This window comes from Schistocerca gregaria, chromosome 11 (genome assembly GCF_023897955.1).
Source record: "Schistocerca gregaria isolate iqSchGreg1 chromosome 11, iqSchGreg1.2, whole genome shotgun sequence".
Taxonomy (NCBI): domain Eukaryota; kingdom Metazoa; phylum Arthropoda; class Insecta; order Orthoptera; family Acrididae; genus Schistocerca; species Schistocerca gregaria.
The window spans coordinates 27,026,421-27,052,817 of NC_064930.1; the positions used below are offsets into that span (position 1 = coordinate 27,026,421).

At 41.6% G+C, this 26,397-nt stretch overlaps 1 protein-coding gene across 17 annotated transcripts in view; it reads right to left on the reverse strand.

Annotated features, from left to right (window-relative positions):
- Nucleotides 1-26,397, reverse strand: part of LOC126295497 (zinc finger protein ZFP2-like) — a 242,273-nt gene that overhangs the window by 100,114 nt on the left and 115,762 nt on the right. For 16 of the 17 annotated variants that reach the window (XM_049988076.1, XM_049988073.1, XM_049988075.1 and 13 more), the window contains one exon: nucleotides 10,142-10,179. The exons of the other annotated variant lie outside the window; for it this stretch is intronic. In XM_049988076.1, the coding sequence (XP_049844033.1) occupies nucleotides 10,142-10,179 (38 nt within the window). The remainder of the gene's footprint in view (nucleotides 1-10,141; nucleotides 10,180-26,397) is intronic. 17 annotated transcript variants of the gene reach the window in all.

The following is a 26,397-nucleotide window of genomic DNA, read 5'->3' on the forward strand; positions in this document are numbered from 1 at the left end:
AAAAAGCAGCTGCAAGACACCGACATTCATGAGTAAATGACAAATTAGGTAACAACCTAGTGCACACCAAAATTATATGCACAATGCTACCACAATTCCCAGTAGTATAATGTTGATGTAAGTGAATTCACTTTCTCATATTTGTTAGCAACAGCCACACATACAGTGCAGGTGACATACTGCAAGCCAAAAAAATGGCAAACACATCCATAAAAGTGCTGTAAGTAATGACAGCAGATATAGACTCCATGCTGTCATTTCAAGTAAATAAGGTATTGTAAAACTGTTCACACAATACAATAGTTGGAACCAAACAGTACACACCTAATAATGTTTTGAAATGTTTATAACAATGCTAATTTTGCGTGTTTCCGAATAAAGAAAAAACCGACTGATGATGGGGATATTGTTACTGAAACCAGTTTGTGAAGAAAATAAATAACACAAAAGTGTTTTGCATCAAGGTGGATCCACAAACCCCACTCTTTGCATGCAAACATGCACAAATGGAAGTGTTTCAATTGCCTTTTTGGTGATTTTGAGAAACAACTAATCTTAATAGGATTCATCCAAAATTTGGACAAATACGTATCTCATGCAATTTGTTTAAGAAGCATAACTCTCTCTCTCTCTCTCTCTCTCTCTCTCTCTCTCTCTCTCTCTCACACACACACACACACACACACACACACACACACACACACACACACACACAGATAGTTAGTCGCTTGCTTGCTTGCACCCTTCTGTATATGGAGGGTAATCTCAAGAAATGCTCTACAGATTTTTCAGTAATAGATACACTAATGCACAAGGAAGGTTGTTGAATATAATTTATAAATATTTCATACAAATTGTCTGAACTATGATGAATTAAGTTTCAGTTGTGGAAACAATGCCACTGTCATATAGTGAACTGCTGCCACAGCTTGAGACAGCAGTGAGCTGCATCTCCCCTCTCACTGATGTGGAGATACAGACTTTGAAATACTATGACAATTTCAGACCGGTAATCTGAGGGGAGCAGAAATTCGCAATTACAGTTGGCACCCTTGTTGTTGTTGTTGTTGTCTTCAGTCCTGAGACTGGTTTGATGCAGCTCTCCATGCTACTCTATCCTGTGCAATCTGCTTCATCTCCCAGTACCTACTGCAACCTACATCCTTCTGAATCTGCTTACTGTATTCATCTCTTGGTCTCCCTCTACGATTTTTACCCTCCACGCTGCCCTCCAATGCTAAATTTGTGCTCCCTTGATGCCTCAAAACATGTCCTACCAACCGATCCCTTCTTCTAGTCAAGTTGTGCCACAAACTTCTCTTCTCCCCAATCCTATTCAATACCTCCTCATTAGTTACGTGATCTACCCATCTAATCTTCAGCATTCTTCAGTAGCACCTCATTTCGAAAGCTTCTATTCTCTTCTTGTCCAAACTATTTATCATCCATGTTTCACTTCCATTCATGTCTACACTCCAAATTTCAGAAACGACTTCCTGATACATAAATCTATATTTGATGTTAACAATTTTTTCTTTTTCAGAAACGCTTTCCTGGCCATTGCCAGTCTACATTTTATATCCTCTCTACTTCGACCATCATCAGTTATTTTACTTCCTAAATAGCAAAGCTCCTTTACTACTTTAAGTGTCTCATTTCCTAATCTAATTCCCTCAGCATCACCCGATTTAATTTGACTACATTCCATTATCCTCGTTTTGCTTTTGTTGATGTTCATCTTATATCCTCCTTTCAAGACACTGTCCATTCCGTTGAACTGCTCTTCCAAGTCCTTTGCCGTCTCTGACAGAATTACAATGTCATCGGCGAACCTCAAAGTATTTATTTCTTCTCCATGAATTTTAATACCTACTCCAAATTTTTCTTTTGTTTCCTTTACTGCTTGCTCAATACACAGATTGAATAACATTGGGGCAAGGCTACAACCCTGTCTCACTCCTTTCCCAACCACTGCTTCCCTTTCATGCCCCTCGACTCTTATGACTGCCATCTGGTTTCTGTACAAATTGTAATTGGCACATTTAATTCACTCCAAACTCTTAAACAATAGGCAGTAAGTTACAGATGTTTGAAGCACTGAAATAAGTATGACCAAATGCAAAAAGATAACCTCCACATTATCAAGCTGTGATGGGAGACCTACATTTGAGAACATTTACAGAGCAGTAAACCATGAAAATCCAAAGTATGTGGTGTTTTATTTTTTTGTTACGAGCAAAACATTTTCCGATAAACTATTTCAGCACTTTGGTTCATCTACATCAGAAGATTATTTAACTAAGACGTAATTTCGTAATTTCTTTTAATTCCATGCAATTGCACAGAAAAGTCGTTTCAAGGTTAGGAAATGCCAAACAATTCACTAACAGTTGCCAACAACAACATAAGCGTTTCTACATTCTTAATGAGAATTAATCAAATTTACTTGTATAACTATCTTTGCTTCTGTGGATGTTCTGGAAATCTACTGCAGATACATGTTTGGGACATGTTTTATAGGTACACCAGGCCAATAACAACATAGTACATGGAAATCATGCTTTACTTTAACCTCTTACAGTTTTGCAATGGCTCCATATTAGCGAAGTTGCTAAATTTTAGACAACATCTTTTATTAGCCGTAACTCTGTAACTAAACATTTACGGATCTATGTTTATATTAACTTTTTTCTTTAGTTTAATTTGTAGAACAACATATTAAAATATTTCCATATCTTTGTGAATCATCCTCTATATCCATACATATTGTACATATGTGTGTATGTATGTATGTATGTACGAGATGTAATCAAAAAGTTTCAGTAATTATTATTATTTACATAGCATTTGGTATTTATCATACTACCATCAGGCAGGAACCCATGATGTACTACCCCGCTGTAATCGAAGAAAACAGTGAGAAGAACCTTCACATGAGATTGAACTTGTCTAATTTTTTTCAGTCTTGGCTCTTCACGCAGTTTCCATTGAGAAAATTGGGCCTCAGTTTCAACATAATATATATATACCGCAGCCAAACATCTGCTTGTCATGAGACGAAGGATATGCTAACATCACCAGCAGCCTCCCTGATGGTGATTCGGTGATTTTCCGTAACTATTTTCTTTACTCCTTCCACATTATCAACAGTAATTAATGTGCTAGGGCATCCAGAGCATTGTTTTCAATGTCTACTCGTATCCCTTTTGAAATGTTTAAATCATTCACAAATGCTTGTCTAACTCATAGTAGATTCGCAAAAGCCACAGTCAACATTTTGAATGCGGTGCTGCACTTTGTTCCAATTTTTATGCAAAATTTAATGAAACTTCTTTGATCCATCTTTTTCAAAACTGGAAATTCATCAAGCACTTAGAAACACAAAACATTTTAACTGTCAGCAATATGCTAAATATTCAAAACAACTGAAAGTGCAAACATACATCCAAAAACATATGTACCAACGAGATAAAAGAAATTTTGAAAATCAGATGTATAAAGCCTGCAAAATTAAGAAATGCCTCTTACTTTTTGATCACACCCTGAGTGAGCGTGTGCGTGTGCGTTTCCACATCTTCTAATGACTGGATGAATTCCGACCAAACTTGGTACACACATCCCTTACTGTCAGGCAAGAACCACCATTATACTTCAGGGAATACAAGGCCATAATGAAGTGTGTGGAAAACTGCCACATCCTGCATGACTTTTTAATTTACCACTCTATGCACAGTAAATTTTGCAGACAGTATCCACATAAGCCACTGAATGTACCTACACAAATACATCATTGTACAACACACACTTCAAGAGACATGATGTCAAACACCGAGATGCATTTAAAAAACTTAAGGAAACCCCTGGCATCTGGCAGTTGTTTTGACAGCTTTCAACTGCAAAGCGCAAATGGCTGTACGTAAAAACAACATCCTAGCTATGGAGCAACGAAGAGGCATTGCCACAGAGATATTTACAAAATTGTGTTGTGCACATGAAGCAGCTGTACTTATTCATTTGTATATTATGGATATTTCTTCACAAGATTGTGTCACGATTTTGAAGGTGTTTTCACGAATACATGGATATGAAATGTTTTTAATATTACACTGAAAACACAGTTCTGTTTGTAAGGTAATTGGAAAAACGAATATGCATGCAACCCCCCGTTTATCAGCTAATACTTCTTATATATAATAGGTCAATGGCATACCGTGCCACTGCTTGGTTAATGGGACTTCCTCCTATGCTTTTTCTAGATATGTTAACACTAAACATGTTTCCAAATTTCTTTTGTATTCCCCCCCCCCCTCCCCCCCTGCACTGCTGGTTCCACATTCACGTTACCAGCTGGTATACTGCCTGTTTGCACTCATGTCTGTTCTCACTAAACAGCTTTTTGTAATGCTTCTACCACTCAATCACACTAATGATTAGGACAGTAGATTTCTCTCTACTACCTGCTGTAAGGTGTTTTATTGTTCTTTAGGCATATCTTACTTTGGTACTTTTCACATACCTATTGATCTCCTCACTCTTTCGGGCCCAGATCACCTGTTTGCTCTTTAAATTTCTTTTTTAACCCTTCTGTTGCACCTTTCATAGTACTCCCCACCCTTGCTCTCCAGTGTGCTTCCCCACTTCTGATATAAATGTTTCTTCTCTTTCTCTATTTCCTCAACACCATTTTTCCACCATTCTGGATCCATATTCTCAGAACTATCCTCTTGTCTAGCGACTCTCACGCTGCACTATGAATGCATTCGTTCATTTCACTGTACATTGTTGCTGTCATAGATTCGTAGATGCTCGTAATATTACTTAATTTGTAGGCCAATCATGTATTGTATAGGAATTCCACAGAATTTTGTAAACTTCCCAAATTATATTTGGATGCTTCAGCTATTTTGCTGTGGTTTTCATTCTTGCTGTAGGTGTTGCTTTTCTTATAGAAAACTTTTCCCTCGACAATAAAATGGTCTGCTCCACATTCTGTACTTCTGTAGGCTCTTAACATCTTACATCCCTAATTCTGAATTTTGTTGCTTTATCATAGTCTGTTATGTATGTTACATAAATATACCTAGGAGCAATCTCGAAGGACTGTATTTTTCTGTGAGGAAAGTATTCATTCTGTATCCTAAATGAGAACAATTCACAAAAGTCAAGCATTCTTCCACCACTTTTGTACCTGTTTCTTCCTCATGTCTTCCTATGAACTCACTGTTTTTTGCCTTTCCTGTCTGGAAATTAACGTCCCTCATAGGGATCCTGTCTTTCTGTGTATTAATTTCATCAAATCTTTACAAAATAGCATCTTTGATTATGTTATCAGTGCCATCAGTCAGTTCTAAGGACATAAACCTTTTCTGCATGTTACCCTTCAGCTTCTGACGTATTATGATTGATACTCCTCTACTGGCTCTTTCACTGTTACTAATTCTTCTATAAAAATGGACATACTGACCAACTCCTTCATTTCCGGTACCCTTTGCTTTCATCTATGTTACAACAAAGAAGTCTACTTTAATTCTTTCCAGTTCATCAAAAACCTCTTTTCCTTTTTGATTCATGCTTCGTATGTTCCAAGTTGTGAAGTTAATTAGCCTTTCTTTTGCCTGCGTCATTTAACCAAAATTCTGTTTTGTTTCCACGACATAGTGCTGAGATATTCAGTGGAGATTCATTATTTTCCAAGAGGTGGGTTACTAGGCCAAAGCATTTGACCCACCCTCGAGGACCAAAATTTTCTATAAGGGCATATGCCCCTTAGCCAATATATTCTAGTTTTAATGCACTGGAATCTCAAATCTGACATCTTCTGTCTGTTACATGATGCACACTAACTGCACACCGTGCGTTGCCCAGAAGATACACCATGGACGTGGAAGTAGGCCGTGTAAACAGAGTTGATAAATGAGTGTGCATTTCTTAAGGTTTCAATGTTATGGAGATATTAGTAACATACATTACCCCCATTACCCCATTCTAACTTTTTTTGTACAGAGACTTAAAGGATTTAAATTAACTTCAACTGCTCTAGCAAACAACATAATTTATTGGGTCTATCAGTAGATTAGGTTTCACTTGGCACGGGCTGCACCTCGATAGGTATCCGAAGGCGAGGCTTGCAAAGCTTATATGTGACAGTGTAGTGGATAGTGGTGGGATCACTCGTGGAAAAATTCCTGTAGCAGTTGGTGTTAGAGTTGACACTTTTTTGGATTGAAGTCAGTTGATACGTATACCTGCTTAAGGAAAGTCCTTCTAAGGGCACACTTTCAGTGGACATCGTGTTTCCAAGTAGGGAAGGAATTAGCATATTTCATCGAAACATAAGAGGTATTAGAGATAAAGTTAGTAAATTGCGTACACATGGGGACGCTTAAATTACTGGTATATCGGAGCACCATTTAAATAATTTGATGATTCAGAGGCTTCTTTTACTAGGATACAGATTAACTGGCTGGTTTTCAAAGATTTCCTTGCGGCGTGGGTCGATGGTTATATATGAAGGAAAAAAAACAAACAGTATTCCATTTGAGTCCATAGATGTATCACAACACTGCACTGAACAGATATTTGAATGTTGTGCAGGGGCAGTTGAATTTAGAGAAACTAAATGTCTAATTGTTGTTGTTTATAGGTCCCTTAACTCTCACTTCAGAGCATTTCTGCTCAAGCTAGAGAGGGTTCTTGATTCACTTCTGTCAGTAAACGGGTGAATGGCCTTTCAGACCATGATCCACAAATTTTGACACTAAAAGGCTTTTGTACTCAAACAAATGTCACATATAATTACAAACTATGTAGGAAACTTAATCCAATGGCAACAGAGAGTTTTTTAAACCTTGTCCAGAAACAAGAGTGGCAGGTTGTTTATAGTGCCAATAACATAGATGATAAATACAATGCTTTCCATAACACATTTCTCATGCTCTTTGAGACTTGCTTTCCATTAGAACATTCTAAACGGGGTACTAGCAGTAATGGACAGTCCGGTTGGCTGACTAGTGGGATAAGGATATCATGTAGAACAAAGCGGGAATTATATCAAAATGTTAGAAGTAGTCACAATCAAGCTACAGTAGCCCATTACAGACAGTATTGTAAGGTACTTAAAAAGGTTATTACAAAGGCAAAGAGTATGCGGTATGCAAATAGAATAGCTAATTCACAGGATAAAATTGAAGCCATATGGTCAGATGTGAAGGAAGTGTCTGGTCAGCAGCACAAGGTCGATGATATAAAGTCAGTTCGTAATAAGAATATTGCTGTTACTGATAAATCAGATATATGTACAGTATTTAACAATCATTTTCTGAGCATTGTTGGTAAATTAAATAAAAATTTAGTTTCTACAGGATATCATATAACTTTCTTGGCAAATGCCTTTCCGAGATTGATGTCTGAAATACTCCCCTATGATACAGACGAGGGGAAAACTGAATCAATAATTAAATCGCTGAAGACTGAGGACTCTCACAGATATGATGAAGTGCCTAGCAGAATATTAAAGTACAGTGCTGCACATCGTAGCCCTGTATTTAGCCTATTTGTAAGTTTTCCTTTAGGAATAGTCTGTTTCCTGAACTATTAATGTACTGTATAAAAGTACCACTGTATAAAAAGGGAGAAGTGGATAATGTAGACAATTTTATATCTGTTCCTATGGCACAGTGTTTGCTAAAGTTATTGATAAGGCTGTGTATGTGAGGATAATTGACCATTTTATGTCACACAATTTGCTACCAAATGAACAGTTCAGATTTAGAAGTCATTTTACAACTGAAAGTGCTATATTCTCTCTTCTCTATGAGGTACTTGATGGGTTAAACTAAAGGTTTCAAATGCTAGGCATATTTTTTGATTTAACTAAGACGTTTCATTGTGTTGATCACAAAATATTGCTCCAAAAGCTGGACCATTACGCAATACGGGGAGCAGCTCACAACTGATTCACTTACTTTAGCAACATGCTGAGAATGGCTGTGATGTGAGGCCCGAGTGGGGCACAGTCGAGTGGGGGGTGCCCCAGGGATCAGTGTTGGGGCCGCTCCTGTTCCTTATTTATATAAATGATATGCCCTCTAGTATTATGGGTAACTCTACAATATTTCTGTTTGCTAGTAGTAAAGGATGTTGTGTGCAACACTGGCTCGATTTCAAATAGTGCAGTTCATGGCATACGTTCGTGGCTTGTAAAAAATAAACTAGTGTTAAATCACAGTAATACCCAATTTCTACAGTTTCTAACAAACAGTCCAACAAAACCTGACGTTTTAATTTCACAGATATGGCATATGATTAGTGAAACTGAACAGTTCAAATCTCTAGGTGTTCAGGTAGATAGTAAACAAACTGTCATGGGAAGTCCACATTCAAGCTCTTGTTCAAAGACTTAATGCAACAATTTTTACTATTCGAACTGTATCTGAAGTGAGTGATCGTTCAACACAAAAATTAGTCTACTTTGCTTATTTTCATTTGCTTATGTTTAACGCTATTATATTTTAGGGTAATTCTTCCCCTTCTAAAAGGATATTTTTGGCACAGAAACAAGCAGTTCTGGCAATAAGTGGTTTAAGTTCACAAACCTCATGTCGACCCCTGTTTACGAGTCTGGGTATTTTGACACTGGCCTCTCAATATAAGTATTCCTTTCTGTCATTTCTTGTTAACAATATTAGCTTATTCCCAAGAATAGGCAGCTTTCACTCAGTTAATACTCCCCAGAAATCATACCTGCATTTGGACCAGACTTCCTTAACTTTGTGCAGAAAGGTGTGCAGTATATTGCTGCATCCGTTTTCAATAAACTGCCACTCGAATTAAAAGTCTTAGCAGTAATCCTTGCACTTTCAAATTGAAACTGAGGAGTTTCCTCATGGGTCATTCCTCTGCTGAGGAGTTCTTTGAAAAATTAAGCTGATCCTTGTAGTATTGTTGATTGTGTTTACTTAAACTTATGGCTTGACTTTTTTCGGGTTGACTTGACATGTAAATAATTGGAGATGATTTTTACACTCTTATACATATGAATGCAGCAGAGGCTTTTGGTGGCATATCTGACAAATGGACTGGATGTTTTGCCTTGAGCACTGTATTGCAGTTACAAGTATTAGCATCAAATTATTCGCCTAATACATTACATGTAACAATCATAGATTTCATGTAGGAACTCTCCAAAGAGTACTGCTTGATACACTGTATCGAGATTATGTCATCGTATATTTACAATGACGTATATTCCTTTCACATTTTTTGTGTCACAATTTAAAATAATTCAGAGCTGTCTGATAATCGAAGTTGGATACACTATTTCATTATCGAGACCACACAGCTAGAAAATTTAAAAATATCATACATATACATTTCAATTGACCATGAAAGATAACAATTTTTGCAATGCGTTTTTTGAATGAAAGACGAAAAATTATCAAATAGAAAGTTTTACTATGACACTAAGTAAAAGTAATTATTACAACTGAAAACAAATCTGCAGTTATCTTTAACATGAATTACAAGGTAACTGATTGTATCGAATAATTTAACTTTAGAGTTGAAACCCCTGTTATCAAAATTATTAATTTAGTAGAAATTTGCATATTTTAAAAGCAATTTTTTTTAGATCTTAATCCACAAAAAATTGTATGAAAAGTAAGCACATACCAATTTCAAGATTGAGGTATGACAAGATTTCATAAGTTCAAAGCCAGTGTTTCATTCCATAGTTTTGAAAATACGACCCGGGTCTCTGACTAAAAAACTGATATCAAACCAATTGCACCAGACAAGTAGCTTTTTGATTAATACTTGAGTGTAATCTTCTTGTTGTAACTTTTAAGATTTAATACAATTACTTTAATTAATCTGCACACTGTTGCAGTCGTGTGTGTGATTGCAGATAAGAGGAGTTATATTTGAACCCCAAATACACACTGCTTCAAACCGTGCCGTTTTTGGAGACTGATTCACACAGAACAACACACTGAACAGCTAACTAGCTTAATGCAGTTGATATCTGCAGATATCTCTAATACTTACAACCACTTTCCTTCCTTCGACAGCTCTAAAGATTAATACTAAAAAGAATGTGAGCTTGCACGATGTTACTACACATATTTTACAACTCTTAGCTTACCTATTGTTGCCAGAAAGCTGCCTTGTCGCTTCCTCCACCTAAAAACATGAGAAGACATATCAGTTACTGGAAGCACCAAAACTGGAGGTGAAATACAAGCTGTGGTAACGTTGCTGACACATCAGTTACATCGTTTTGTGCTTAGTTTCTCCAAAACTTTGACTAATGCTACTCAATTAAATGCCAAAAGAGAATGCACACGGTGGCTGAAGGACATCCTCTTGCAAGGCATAACATCAAACATTGTTCCTCCAGCTCCACCACATACTCACAGCTTCTTTCTGCCACCAAAATATCCTCTAGCATCTACCTCTTCCACTTCATGCACCCCCAATATTAAAACAAATGAAAACAGTACCAAACAAATTCCAGACAATGTATTTCTGTAAATACAGAGACTGCTCCGTCCTCACAGGCTTCCCCCAGAGTTACCATGACTGTAAGTACAGCATCCACACATCAATTTTCTGAAGCATTAAGACGGAACTCTCAAAAACACTCTAACAAATCATCTTTGAAGACTACAAAATTTTCAAGTGCTGTTAAATATAAAACTTTTCCATTTATTTAATATACCACCAATGCCTGGTAGCTAAGCATGTTATATACTTTTTTCTCCACTTCAATTTAATTTCGATACTCATTATCAATTGGAAACGTTTGCTAACAAATACTGAGTCATATTTTTCAATAAAAATAACTTATTTTTATTTTCTGGTCATCTATACTACTACAAAAACGCAAGTTGTCATTTAGCAAATGTATCTGAAAGTTCGTGACGAGTTTAGTTCATATTTTCATGTGACACTCTGACAAACATTCAGACAGACACAGGCTTCTTATATTTTTAAGGTATATGATACATAAATATGTATTTAACGCAGAAAGGGGAACATTGTTACCAAGTCTCCAAAAGTTTCTGACCAACATACTTCAAATTTTTCACAATACCATAATTAATGTTCAGATGGATTTAGGCCGTATATATATATATATATATATATATATATATATATATATATATATATATATATAAAACAGAAAGAAACTTCCACATGGGAAAAATATATTAAAAACAAAGATTCCACGACTTACCAAGCGGGAAAGCGCCGGCAGACAGGCACATGAACAAAACACACAAACACACACACAGAATTACGAGCTTTCGCAACTGGCAGTTGCTTCGTCAGGAAGGAAGGAAGGAGAGGGAAAAATGAAAGGATGTGGGTTTTAAGGGAGAGGGTAAGGAGTCATTCCAATCCCGGGAGCGGAAAGACTTCCCTTAGGGGAAAAAAAGGACAGGTGTACACTCGCACACACACACACACACACACACACACACACACACACACACACACACACACTTATCCACCTGCACATACACAGACACAAGCAGACATATTTAAAGGCAAAGAGTAAGGGCAGAGATGTCAGTCGAGGCGGAAGTACAGAGGCAAAGAAGTTGTTGAAAGACAGGTGAGGTATGAGTGGCGGCAACTTGAAATTAGCGGAGGTTGAGGCCTGGCGGATATCGAGAAGAGAGGATATACTGAAGGGCGAGTTCCCATCTCCGGAGTTCGGATAGGTTGGTGTTGGTGGGAAGTATCCAGATAACTCGGACGGTGTAACACTGTGCCAAGATGTGCTGGCCGTGCATCAAGGCATGTTTAGCCACAGGGTGATCCTCATTACCAACAAACACTGTCTGCCTGTGTCCATTCATGCGAATGGACAGTTTGTTGCTGGTCATTCCCACATAGAAAGCATCACAGTGCAGGCAGGTCAGTTGGTAAATCACGTGGGTGCTTTCACATGTGGCTCTCCCTTTGATCGTGTACACCTTCCGGGTTACAGGACTGGAGTAGGTGGTGGTGGGAGGGTGCATAGGACAGGTTTTACACCGGGGGCGGTTGCAAGGGTAGGAGCCAGAGGGTAGGGGAGGTGGTTTGGGGATTTCATAGGGATGAACCAAGAGGTTACGAAGGTTAGGTGGACGGCGGAAAGACACTCTTGGTGGAGTGGGGAGGATTTCATGAAGGATGGATCTCATTTCGGGGCAGGATTTTAGGAAGTCGTATCCCTGCTGGAGAGCCACATTCAAGGTCTGATCCAGTCCCGGGAAGTATTCTGTTACAAGTGGGGCACTTTTGGGGTTCTTCTGTGAGAGGTTCTGGGTTTGAGGGGATGAGGAAGTGGCTCTGGTTATCTGCTTCTGTACCAGTTTGGGAGGGTAGTTGCGGGATGCGAAAGCTGTTTTCAGGTTGTTGGTGTAATGGTCGAGGGATTCAGGACTGGAGCAGATTCGTTTGCCACGAAGGCCTAGGCTGTAGGGAAGGGACCGTTTGATATGGAATGGGTGGCAGCTGTCATAATGGAGGTACTGTTGCTTGTTGGTGGGTTTGATGTGGACGGATGTGTGCAGCTGGCCATTGGACAGATGGAGGTCAACGTCTAGGAAAGTGGCATGGGATTTGGAGTAGGACCAGGTGAATCTGATGGAACCAAAGGAGTTGAGGTTGGAGAGGAAATTCTGGAGTTGTTCTTCACTGTGAGTCCAGATCATGAAGATGTCATCAATAAATCTGTACCAAACTTTGGGTTGGCAGGCTTGGGTAACCAAGAAGGCTTCCTCTAAGCGACCCATAAATAGGTTGGCATACGAGGGGGCCATCCTGGTACCCATGGCTGTTCCCTTTAATTGTTGGTATGTCTGGCCTTCAAAAGTGAAGAAGTTGTGGGTCAGGATGAAGCTGGCTAAGGTGACGAGGAAAGAGGTTTTAGGTAGGGTGGCAGGTGATCGGCGTGAAAGGAAGTGCTCCATTGCAGCGAGGCCCTGGACGTGCGGGATATTTGTGTATAGGGAAGTGGCATCAATGGTTACAAGGATGGTTTCCGGGGGTAACAGACTGGGTACGGATTCCAGGCGTTCGAGAAAGTGGTTGGTGTCTTTGATGAAGGATGGGAGACTGCATGTAATGGGTTGAAGGTGTTGATCTACGTAGGCAGAGATACGTTCTGTGGGGGCTTGGTAACCAGCTACAATGGGGCGGCCAGGATGTTTGGATTTGTGAATTTTAGGAAGTAGGTAGAAGGTAGGAGTGCGAGGTGTCGGTGGGGTGAGGAGTTTGATGGAGTCAGGTGAAAGGTTTTGTAGGGGGCCTAAGGTTCTGAGGATTCCTTGAAGCTCCGCCTGGACATCAGGAATGGGATTACCTCAGCAAACTTTGTATGTAGAGTTGTCTGAAAGCTGACGCAGTCCCTCAGCCACATACTCCCGACGATCAAGCACCACTGTCGTGGAACCCTTGTCAGCCGGAAGAATGATGATGGATCGGTCAGCTTTCAGATCACGGATAGCCTGGGATTCGGCTGTGGTGATGTTGGGAGTAGGATTAAGGTTTTTCAAGAAAGATTGAGAGGCAAGGCTGGAAGTGAGAAATTCCTGGAAGGTTTGGAGAGGGTGATTTTGAGGAAGAGGAGGTGGGTCCCGCTGTGATGGAGGACGGAACTGTTGCAGGCAGGGTTCAATTTGGATAGTGTCTTGGGGAGTTGGATCATTAGGAGTGGGATCAGGATTGTTTTTCTTCGTGGCAAAGTGATATTTCCAGCAGAGACTACGAGTGTAGGACAGTAAATCCTTGACAAGGGCAGTTTGGTTGAACCTGGGAGTGGGGCTGAAGGTGAGGCCTTTGGATAGGACAGAGGTTTCGGATTGGGAGAGGGGTTTGGAGGAAAGGTTAACTACTGAATTGGGGTGTTGTGGTTCCAGATTGTGTTGACTGGAATTTTGAGGTGTTGGGGGGAGTGGAGCTGGAAGTGGGAGATTGAGTAGATGGGAGAGACTGGGTCTGTGTGCAATGAGAGGAGGTTGAGGTTTGTTGGAAAGGTTGTGGAGGGTGAGTGAGTTGCCTTTCCGGAGGTGGGAAACCAGGAGATTGGATAGTTTTTTGAGGTGGAGGGTGGCATGTTGTTCTAATTTGCGGTTGGCCTGTAGGAGGATGCTATGTACAGCCGGTGTGGATGTGGGAGAGGAAAGATTGAGGACTTTGATTTGGGATAGGAGTTGACGGGTGTGTTCATTGGCCGAGTCGATGTATAGGTGAAGGATTAGGCGGGTGAGGGCTATGGATTGTGCTGTTCGGAACTGGTATAAGGACTGATGGAAAGAAGGATTACAGCCAGAGATGGGAACTTTAAGTGTGAGGCCTTTGGGAGTAATGCCAAATGTCAGACAAGCCTGAGTAAATAAAATATGGGAGCGTAATCTGGCTAGGGTGAAGGCATGTTTGCGGAGGGAATGTAAATAAAATTTAATGGGGTCGTTGTAGGGATGTTGTGAGGTTGACATGGTATTAGTAGGTGGAAAGGGTAATATGAGGTTAAAGTGAAAGTAAAGAGAGATTTGTATAGGGAGAGATAAAGGTGTGAAAAAAGTCGAAAAAGTGTTGGTTTGAGATGAGCTATGTTGATCATGTGCTGAACTTAGGTTGGTGAACAACAATGGGTGCAAAGGTTGGGTAGTTATGTTGTCTCCAGATCACGTTAAAGGGTGGGGAAATTCAAGAAAATTTCAATTTTTTTTTTTTTTCGAAAAAAGTTTCGAAAAAATAATTTGCGGAAAAATAAAAATAAAATTCAAAAAAAAATTCGAATAAAATCTCGAAGAATATGTGTGTAAATGTATTCAAAGGACTGGTTATGTACTGGCAGGTTATGATAATGAGGCTAACAATTGTTTGATGAAGAAATAATAGCGTGTAAACCTGTGGGAAGCTGCTAAAAAATGATCGGTTTTGTGGGAAAAACGGGAATGGAAATAAAACGAAAGTTGTTGGAAAAAAACTGAGATGGTTGTGTAATGGGTGAAAGGAACTGAAGCTGTGAAATAGTATTCACGAGTTTACACGAAATGTTTGTAAACTTGGAACAATGGATTTTATAGCAGCGGTTATGTTGAAAGCGTTGAAAATTTTAGGTTATGGTTTGGAAGTAAATTACGTATTATTGAGTATAATTAGGCAGGATAAAATGTATGGTAGATTACGGAAAAATGGAAGATGAATACAAAGTGGAACTTCTTGTACAAACGAAAAGAGAAAGTAAGACGATAGAGAAGATTTCGAAATGCAACAGAGACAATACAAACGTAATTGTTGGGTTCAAATTAATGATGATGTAAATAAAACAGAAAGAAACTTCCACATGGGAAAAATATATTAAAAACAAAGATTCCAAGACTTACCAAGCGGGAAAGCGCCGGCAGACAGGCACATGAACAAAACACACAAACACACACACAGAATTACGAGCTTTCGCAACTGGCAGTTGCTTCGTCAGGAAGGAAGGAAGGAGAGGGAAAAATGAAAGGATGTGGGTTTTAAGGGAGAGGGTAAGGAGTCATTCCAATCCCGGGAGCGGAAAGACTTCCCTTAGGGGAAAAAAAGGACAGGTGTACACTCGCACACACACACACACACACACACACACACACACACACACACATATCCACCTGCACATACACAGACACAAGCAGACATATTTAAAGGCAAAGAGTAAGGGCAGAGATGTCAGTCGAGGCGGAAGTACAGAGGCAAAGAAGTTGTTGAAAGACAGGTGAGGTATGAGTGGCGGCAACTTGAAATTAGCGGAGGTTGAGGCCTGGCGGATATCGAGAAGAGAGGATATACTGAAGGGCGAGTTCCCATCTCCGGAGTTCGGATAGGTTGGTGTTGGTGGGAAGTATCCAGATAACTCGGACGGTGTAACACTGTGCCAAGATGTGCTGGCCGTGCATCAAGGCATGTTTAGCCACAGGGTGATCCTCATTACCAACAAACACTGTCTGCCTGTGTCCATTCATGCGAATGGACAGTTTGTTGCTGGTCATTCCCACATAGAAAGCATCACAGTGCAGGCAGGTCAGTTGGTAAATCACGTGGGTGCTTTCACATGTGGCTCTCCCTTTGATCGTGTACACCTTCCGGGTTACAGGACTGGAGTAGGTGGTGGTGGGAGGGTGCATAGGACAGGTTTTAAACCGGGGGCGGTTGCAAAGGTAGGAGCCAGAGGGTAGGGGACATAACCGCTGCTATAAAATCCATTGTTCCAAGTTTACAAACATTTCGTGTAAACTCGTGAATACTATTTCACAGCTTCAGTTCCTTTCACCCATTACACAACCATCTCAGTTTTTTTCCAACAACTTTCGTTTTATTTCCATTCCCGTTTTTCCCACAAAACCGATCATTTTTTAGCAGCTTCCCACACCCTTCACCCTAGCCAGATTACGCTCCCATATTTTATTTACTCAGGCTTGTCTGACATTTGGCATTACTCCCAAAGGCCTCACACTTAAAGTTCCCATCTCTGGCTGTAATCCTTCTTTCCATCAGTCCTTATACCAGTTCCGAACAGCACAATCCATAGCCCTCACCCGCCTAATCCTTCACCTATACATCGACTCGGCCAATGAACACACCCGTCAACTCCTATCCCAAATCAAAGTCCTCAATCTTTCCTCTCCCACATCCACACCGGCTGTACATAGCATCCTCCTACAGGCCAACCGCAAATTAGAACAACATGCCACCCTCCACCTCAAAAAACTATCCAATCTCCTGGTTTCCCACCTCCGGAAAGGCAACTCACTCACCCTCCACAACCTTTCCAACAAACCTCAACCTCCTCTCATTGCACACAGACCCAGTCTCTCCCATCTACTCAATCTCCCACTTCCAGCTCCACTCCCCCCAACACCTCAAAATTCCAGTCAACACAATCTGGAACCACAACACCCCAATTCAGTAGTTAACCTTTCCTCCAAACCCCTCTCCCAATCCGAAACCTCTGTCCTATCCAAAGGCCTCACCTTCAGCCCCACTCCCAGGTTCAACCAAACTGCCCTTGTCAAGGATTTACTGTCCTACACTCGTAGTCTCTGCTGGAAATATCACTTTGCCACGAAGAAAAACAATCCTGATCCCACTCCTAATGATCCAACTCCCCAAGACACTATCCAAATTGAACCCTGCCTGCAACAGTTCCGTCCTCCATCACAGCGGGACCCACCTCCTCTTCCTCAAAATCACCCTCTCCAAACCTTCCAGGAATTTCTCACTTCCAGCCTTGCCTCTCAATCTTTCTTGAAAAACCTTAATCCTACTCCCAACATCACCACAGCCGAATCCCAGGCTATCCGTGATCTGAAAGCTGACCGATCCATCATCATTCTTCCGGCTGACAAGGGTTCCACGACAGTGGTGCTTGATCGTCGGGAGTATGTGGCTGAGGGACTGCGTCAGCTTTCAGACAACTCTACATACAAAGTTTGCCGAGGTAATCCCATTCCTGATGTCCAGGCGGAGCTTCAAGGAATCCTCAGAACCTTAGGCCCCCTACAAAACCTTTCACCTGACTCCATCAAACTCCTCACCCCACCGACACCTCGCACTCCTACCTTCTACCTACTTCCTAAAATTCACAAATCCAAACATCCTGGCCGCCCCATTGTAGCTGGTTACCAAGCCCCCACAGAACGTATCTCTGCCTACGTAGATCAACACCTTCAACCCATTACATGCAGTCTCCCATCCTTCATCAAAGACACCAACCACTTTCTCGAACGCCTGGAATCCGTACCCAGTCTGTTACCCCCGGAAACCATCCTTGTAACCATTGATGCCACTTCCCTATACACAAATATCCCGCACGTCCAGGGCCTCGCTGCAATGGAGCACTTCCTTTCACGCCGATCACCTGCCACCCTACCTAAAACCTCTTTCCTCGTCACCTTAGCCAGCTTCATCCTGACCCACAACTTCTTCACTTTTGAAGGCCAGACATACCAACAATTAAAGGGAACAGCCATGGGTACCAGGATGGCCCCCTCGTATGCCAACCTATTTATGGGTCGCTTAGAGGAAGCCTTCTTGGTTACCCAAGCCTGCCAACCCAAAGTTTGGTACAGATTTATTGATGACATCTTCATGATCTGGACTCACAGTGAAGAACAACTCCAGAATTTCCTCTCCAACCTCAACTCCTTTGGTTCCATCAGATTCACCTGGTCCTACTCCAAATCCCATGCCACTTTCCTAGACGTTGACCTCCATCTGTCCAATGGCCAGCTGCACACATCCGTCCACATCAAACCCACCAACAAGCAACAGTACCTCCATTATGACAGCTGCCACCCATTCCATATCAAACGGTCCCTTCCCTACAGCCTAGGCCTTCGTGGCAAACGAATCTGCTCCAGTCCTGAATCCCTCGACCATTACACCAACAACCTGAAAACAGCTTTCGCATCCCGCAACTACCCTCCCAAACTGGTACAGAAGCAGATAACCAGAGCCACTTCCTCATCCCCTCAAACCCAGAACCTCTCACAGAAGAACCCCAAAAGTGCCCCACTTGTAACAGAATACTTCCCGGGACTGGATCAGACCTTGAATGTGGCTCTCCAGCAGGGATACGACTTCCTAAAATCCTGCCCCGAAATGAGATCCATCCTTCATGAAATCCTCCCCACTCCACCAAGAGTGTCTTTCCGCCGTCCACCTAACCTTCGTAACCTCTTGGTTCATCCCTATGAAATCCCCAAACCACCTCCCCTACCCTCTGGCTCCTACCCTTGCAACCGCCCCCGGTGTAAAACCTGTCCTATGCACCCTCCCACCACCACCTACTCCAGTCCTGTAACCCGGAAGGTGTACACGATCAAAGGGAGAGCCACATGTGAAAGCACCCACGTGATTTACCAACTGACCTGCCTGCACTGTGATGCTTTCTATGTGGGAATGACCAGCAACAAACTGTCCATTCGCATGAATGGACACAGGCAGACAGTGTTTGTTGGTAATGAGGATCACCCTGTGGCTAAACATGCCTTGATGCACGGCCAGCACATCTTGGCACAGTGTTACACCGTCCGAGTTATCTGGATACTTCCCACCAACACCAACCTATCCGAACTCCGGAGATGGGAACTCGCCCTTCAGTATATCCTCTCTTCTCGATATCCGCCAGGCCTCAACCTCCGCTAATTTCAAGTTGCCGCCACTCATACCTCACCTGTCTTTCAACAACTTCTTTGCCTCTGTACTTCCGCCTCGACTGACATCTCTGCCCTTACTCTTTGCCTTTAAATATGTCTGCTTGTGTCTGTGTATGTGCAGGTGGATATGTGTGTGTGTGTGTGTGTGTGTGTGTGTGTGTGTGTGTGTGTGTGTGTGCGAGTGTACACCTGTCCTTTTTTTCCCCTAAGGGAAGTCTTTCCGCTCCCGGGATTGGAATGACTCCTTACCCTCTCCCTTAAAACCCACATCCTTTCATTTTTCCCTCTCCTTCCTTCCTTCCTGACGAAGCAACTGCCAGTTGCGAAAGCTCGTAATTCTGTGTGTGTGTTTGTGTGTTTTGTTCATGTGCCTGTCTGCCGGCGCTTTCCCGCTTGGTAAGTCTTGGAATCTATATATATATATAATCAACGATGTATAGGTTTTCTGTTAGAATGCACTGCGAGAAAGAATATATTGTGATTTACTGTGAAGATGTGCAGCTTCATTTGCCTTCTCAGAATCAGTTACAACTACAACAGTAGAGCACAGATACTATAAGACAATTTGTGCATACTGTACTCAGGGTGACACATGAGAACTGGTCTCAAGTATAGTCTGTTCACAAATTACACAGGAATTGTTGCTCGCCACGAGCAGATAACAACATGTAGATAAACTTGTGCAAATCACATAATAAACAAATAACCAGTAAGCTAACATAAGCAACAGCTTCAAAATAATAGACGATAACTGGTGGGCTACAAGGAGCAGTCTAGTACTCCTTTTACATAATTTCAAACAAAAATTGTATACCAACAATGTCACTTTTCGCTCACTGTCAGTTTTATAGAAATTGGGAAAGTTGTGTTTATGGATTACTATGCACATGTACACTTTCACGAAAAAGTGCCACAACTGTAGCAACAAATCTGTTAACTTTTGTTACATTTGTGCAAATTTTATTTGTGGTTCGAGAAGGCAACCGTTGATTAAAGCAGTGAAGAAATTTTAAACCTCATATTTCAACTGTCGAAAGAAAAAAGGAAGGAAGATTTGGGTGTAAATTTCCCACTGACATCGAGGCCATTAGAGACTGTCCACAAACTCTGATTATTTCGAGGATAGGAAAGGGAACAGGCTGTGCACTTTCGAAGGAATCGTACCGGCATTTGCCTGAAGTGATTTTGGGAAGTCGCAGAAAGCCTCAATCTGGATGCCAGGATGCAGATTTGAAATGTCATCCTCTCGAATTTGAGTCAGGTACACTAACCACCGCACCATCTCGTCCGATCGGGTATCGAGTTGGAGACCGAGATAAATTGTGGGCTCCTGACATGCTCATGCCTCTCCTTCCCGTATACGAATGTACGCATGTGTGGTAAAAATGTATCCACAAAGTATTGTGTAACTGGTATGTAACACAAATCTACAAATCGTACATCGGCTCACTATTTTGGTACAGTACCTCCCTCGAGCAGAGGAGTGAACAGCAAGAGGAGGAGAAATATTCGATACCCTGACATCGCACCAGTCTTTTGACCTGTGGCTCGAAGAAAGACTGCCAGTTTCTGATCCCCTACATGTATCACCGTCTATCGGCGATAGCGACGGTGCCGCACCTGCACGTACAGCTGAAAAACTGCACTGGCCCTACATTTACACCGGCATCGTCATCTGCAGAACCACACGTCAAACAGTGTGAGCTCAATGGTGTGCTTAGGGTTCTAGGTCTTCCAAAGAATAAAATGCGATTGGAAGCCACCATTACCTTCTGCAGTGATACTGACCGGTCACCAAAAAAGAGCTGAGTGTTAGAAATAAATGCGACAAGTGGAGACACACTACAGGTGACTCTGTACAAGCGTTAAGGCAGTACTGTTACACAACGGTAATGGAAGCCCATCCATCCCTATTCCATATGATGCCTCAATTTAAAAAAAAATGTGCCATGTCGAAATCTGTTGTAAAATGTGTTAATTACAGTAAGCACATAATCCTAGTACGCGGAGATTTCAAAGTCAGTGTGTCGATGCCGGGTTTGCGAGGGGCTTACACTAAGTACCGATGCTACCTGCACGAGTGTGACAGTTATTCTCTCACCACTGCACATTAAGATGGGATTCATTACAGCATTTGTTATTGCCGTGCACTGGAACAAAGCAGCATTTCAGTATTTACATTAGAAGTTTCCACAGCTCAACTGGGAGAAGATAGCAAAGGGTATCGCGGTCGGTCGCCGATAAGGCAGCTGCTGGGCGACACAAACTGTGACACCACTTAGGCCCCAATCAGATGCACGCTTAACACTGTTTCTGTAACATAGCAATACTGTTGTCGGGAAATAGGAGAGCCGAGAATTACAGGGACTTCTCGGATCAACTTATTCGTGCTTATATGGTCACCAGTTGCAATATGACACTGAAGAGATGCACTTCCTCGACTCCCACCTCGACGTGTTTCCACAGAACCGCAGTGCACTCTGTAACGAGCAGTTCCACCGGGACAGGACAGCGGATTACAACGATGTCAACTGGTTTCTACTAGATGCCACACAGAAATGGTCCACACGTCACCCACAAGAGGACCGCACAGTAACGGTGCAAATATACTAGTTAAATTCAGTTTACGTATCGATCGTATCGATTACGGTAGCGGTATAAGTCAAACGTGAAGTCCCGAGCTAGGAGACAATTTCAAACATGATATTTGTGTTTGGCATATCAAAGTTTATAAAGATCTTCTAAAGAACTTCAGATTCTCCGAAAGTCCACTGTGGACCAGTATTCGTGACGGGGCCAACGGCACATACATCGGTACCGGTAGATCATCACGTGTCGAAAACACGGCTGCTTAAATGCAGAAGTTCATTCACCAGAAAACTCCGTAAAAACACCTGAAGGGAAACGGGTAGAACACGCACCTCGCCTCGCTACATGTTGCAGCCGACTGATAACTGTACCGCACAATTTTCACACTCCTTCTGCTACTGCCCACAAGATTGGTAAGCTCGCATTACACATCGTAAAGTGTAGCTCAGGCAACTGAAAATCTATGTTAACTTCCTTGTCCCACATCAGATATTAAGCCAATAGTTTACCTAACTACATCACTCTAATATATTAGCAATAAATGTGTGAGTGGACAAGGTGTAGGTGGCAGAAGTTTCATCACGGGCAGCTGAAAACTGCAACATCCGCATCACGAATACTTTTATCATCGATATGCGTATTGCCAACGTTACTCAATCTGTACACTGATTAATAAGTTAGAGAAACCAAAGAGAATTTTGGAAAGAGGATTAAAACTCAGGGAGTGAAATCAAAACTTGTCAATGACACCGTAAATCTGCCAGAGATGGCCAGAGGACTCAGAAGAGCAGCCGAACGGAACAAACAGTACCTCGAAAACCGGTTGCGAGATGAGATCGACACCAGTAAAAGGAGGGTTATCAAATGTAGTCACATTAAATCAGGTGATGCTGAAGGTATTACATTAGGAAATAAAACCTTTAATGAAGACAAGTTTTGGTACTTGGAGATCAAAATAACTGACACATTGCTGAAGTGTGGAAAACATAAAAGCAAATGCAATACCGAGAAAAGTGTCTCTGAAAAAGAGAAATTTGATAACTTCTAATATAAACTGAAGTGTTAGGTAATCTTTACTGAAGGTATAAGGAGTCATCAAAAAGTTTCCACCGGAGGGCATCGTGACGCAAGTCCGCTGCGGGTATGTAAGCACCGACATGTAGGCAGGAACTTAGTGAGGTATTTGTCTCTTCCCGATTTGTGTGCAATAAATGCAGACACATGAACTGTGGAAACATTATTAACAGTGCATCCAAACAGTGGCAACGTGTTATTCTTTTCTCAGCTGCCACAGGACAAAAACTGGTCGACATCCGTCAGAGAATGAAGAATGTTTATGGGACAGCACATCTGTCAAAAACGAGCACTGTGGTAGGGTGTGACTGCTGCTGCTGCGGTTTTGTGATAACGCACTTCAACAAATCGTTAATACTGTAATGCAGAAGTTATGACAACTAAAGTCTGAGACTGTCGAGCACCCGCAATGTAGTCCCGATCTCTCACTGTGGGATTATCATGCCTTCGGTTCATTAAAAGAGTCTTCAAAGGGTTGACGACGTACGGCAGACAGTTACGGACTCCTTCACACAGCAGGACACAGTGTTTTACCAAACGGGCACCTCCGATCCGGTGCGTTGGTGGGACGATTACCTCGACGCTCGTAGCTATTTCGCCCGGTCGGCATACCGATTCTTGGCCGTACGGGCTTCGAGTGGAAACTTTTTGATCGTCTCTTGTATCTGCATCGAGTGTAGCCTCGTCCAGTGGTAGAACACAGACAATAAGCAGTTCAGATGAGAACCAAATAGAAATTTTTGAATGTGTGGTGTTACAGAAGATGGCTGATGATTAGAGGTGTAGAACGGATAATAATGGAGACATACTGAATTTAAACAGAAAAAAAAAAAAAAAAAAACAACTTTACGGCACGACTCGAGTAGGAGGAGGAATAGGACAGATCGTGAGACTCGAAGGAATCGTCAGTCTGACAGTGGAGGGTAACATGGGCAGTAAAAATTGAAGACCTAGGCTTGACTGTGGTAAGCAGGTGAAAGTAGATGTAGGCTGCAGGGGGCTATGTATAAATGAAGAAGCTCACACAGGAGACACTAGTGTGGAAAGGTGCATCAAACCGGTTTTAGGACTGGAGACCACAACAATGTGCAGTGTTCCATCGTAACGTTTCCTTTTCGTTTTCGAGTTCCTACTGCCTGTTGTGTGGGGCCTGTTATTCCCGAATTCAATGCTCCAATTACACCACTAATTTGCCGGTTCACAGTTTGGCAGACTAACTCGTACCTGACATTGTGGCAGAGATCTTTCTCGAGCGAAGGTAGTTCGTCTCCGAGCAGACGTCTGCCGTAATGAAGAACGGCGCCTATAACTAGTATGGCAGATTTTTGCCTACGTATGTGTTTTCTGAATAAACACCTTTCACTATGTTATTATTTCTCACGTTTTCCAACAGTGGCATCAATTACGCACTAATATTTCAACCTATGAAAAGGCCTGCCAACTCACAATTGTAATTCGATTTGTGTATATGACTCCGTCTAGATGCTCCTTCCTTCAGTAAAGGATACACATTTCCTGCCAAATTCAAAGTTGGTCTGCCAGTTGTGACTGCGTCTGTAGAATTTATACCATATTTTTTCAGTGCTACATTTGCCTAGGTGAGCCGTAGGACTTTTGTGAGGTATGCTTTACACAGTCAGATGTATCGTACTGTTCTTTGTAAGCTGAAATGACATATATCTTAACAGATATATGGCTTTTTTGCTTGGCAAATCATCATTATATTATTAAGTCATTTTGACATTGACTGCGTGACTATAGCTTGCAGGTTAGTGACATTTTTATCTCTGATACACTGACTGCAGTCATAAAATTTCATTTTTCTGTTTAAATCCTAGATCTGTTCTCTCTCTCTCTCTCTCTCTCTCTCTCTCTCTCTCTCTCTCTCTGTGTGTGTGTGTGTGTGTGTGTGTGTGTGTGTGTGTGTGTGTGTGTGTGTGTGAGAGAGAGAGAGTGAGAGAGAGAGAGAGAGAGAGAGAGAGAGAGAGAGAGAGAGAGAGGGAGGGAGGGAGAGAGAGACAGAGAGAGAGAGGGGGGGGGGGGGGGGGGGGACTTCTTGTTAACATAGCTGCTCTCACTGAATCACGGGTTTTGTCGTTCATGTTTGCTGAACTAACTCCTCCATATTCTTAACACTTGAACAGAAATATTAAATACTTTCACAGAAAATGCCCCTTACCTGGTTTGCGCCATATAAGAACAGCTCAGAACAGCACCGTAAGCAATGAAACAGCAATAAATTTTCGAAGTAACTTGATGAGAGAAACAGATTACTACAAATACTGGTCACTGTTGGCTGGAGAGCAATCAAGTAATTCAGTATGAAGAAACCTTCCAATATGAAATATGAGAAGGCTATTTTTTTTATGTTCTACTCTTTTTTTTTTAACAAGTCTGTTTCAAAAATACAAAAACAAATGTGTGGTCTATCACACAACACGATTCCATAACCTGCACTGTACTACAGATCTGAAGACAGCAGATCAGTCCTGTGGAAACTAGTACTCTTCTGTACATACGTGGGAGCGAGACAATAAAAAAAAAACTTCATATTGGAATCTTTTATCACATAGATAGGATTACATCAAACAGAAGTGGAACAGAGAGTTGCTAACAATTTACCAGGGGAAGCTACCACGGTTTAACTATCACCTTAAAAAATAAAGTTACATAATTGATTTTCTGCTTGTTTGCAGTCGCACTGAAATTCGGGAGTGCAGTCCTGTAGCATGCCACTACAGGACTCGAAACAAAATGTGTCCACTCAATTTGTGGCTCCTGAACAGAAGTAGCAGCCTTTCTAATAGTTGCTGGGGAAATGGTCTGGACGACTGCAAGTTATGGCCTCGTAACGTGAACCGAGACAGCCTTTCGGTGCCAGTACTGTGAAATGATGGAAGTGAGGACACGCAGCTCTACTGTTTGGTTAAATGATGATGCCATCCTACTTTGTACAATATTCCACACTAAAATAGTCCCCCAGTCACATCTGTGGGTGGGGCTACTCAGGAGGAAGGAAAAACAAAACTGGTGTTCGATCGCTCAATCAGGCAAGTAGGTGACAAAATTTAGAAAGAGAAATGGGTATGTCGAAGTTATATACAGTGGGATTAGTGAAGTTCGGTGGCAGGAGGAACGGGACTTCTGGTCAGGTGAATACAGGGTTATAAATACAAAACCAGAGTATTCAAGAATATGTATGAATATGGAAATAGCTACCATAAATAGCACAATGAAAGGATTTTTGTAGCCAAGATACACAAAAAGCCAACAACCACAACAGTAGTACACGTTTATGAGACAACTGACTCTGCAGATCACGAGGAGATGGACAGAATGTATGACAGGATAAAAGAATTTATTGAGACAGTTAAGAGAGAGGAGAATTTAAATATGGAGGGGACTGGGGTTCGGTAGTAGGAAAAGGAAGAGGAGGAAAAATGGCACACGAATACGGACTGGGGGAAAAGAGTGAAAGAGGAACCCACCTCACAGAATTTTGCGCAAACCGTAATTAAATCGTCACTAACCCATTGTG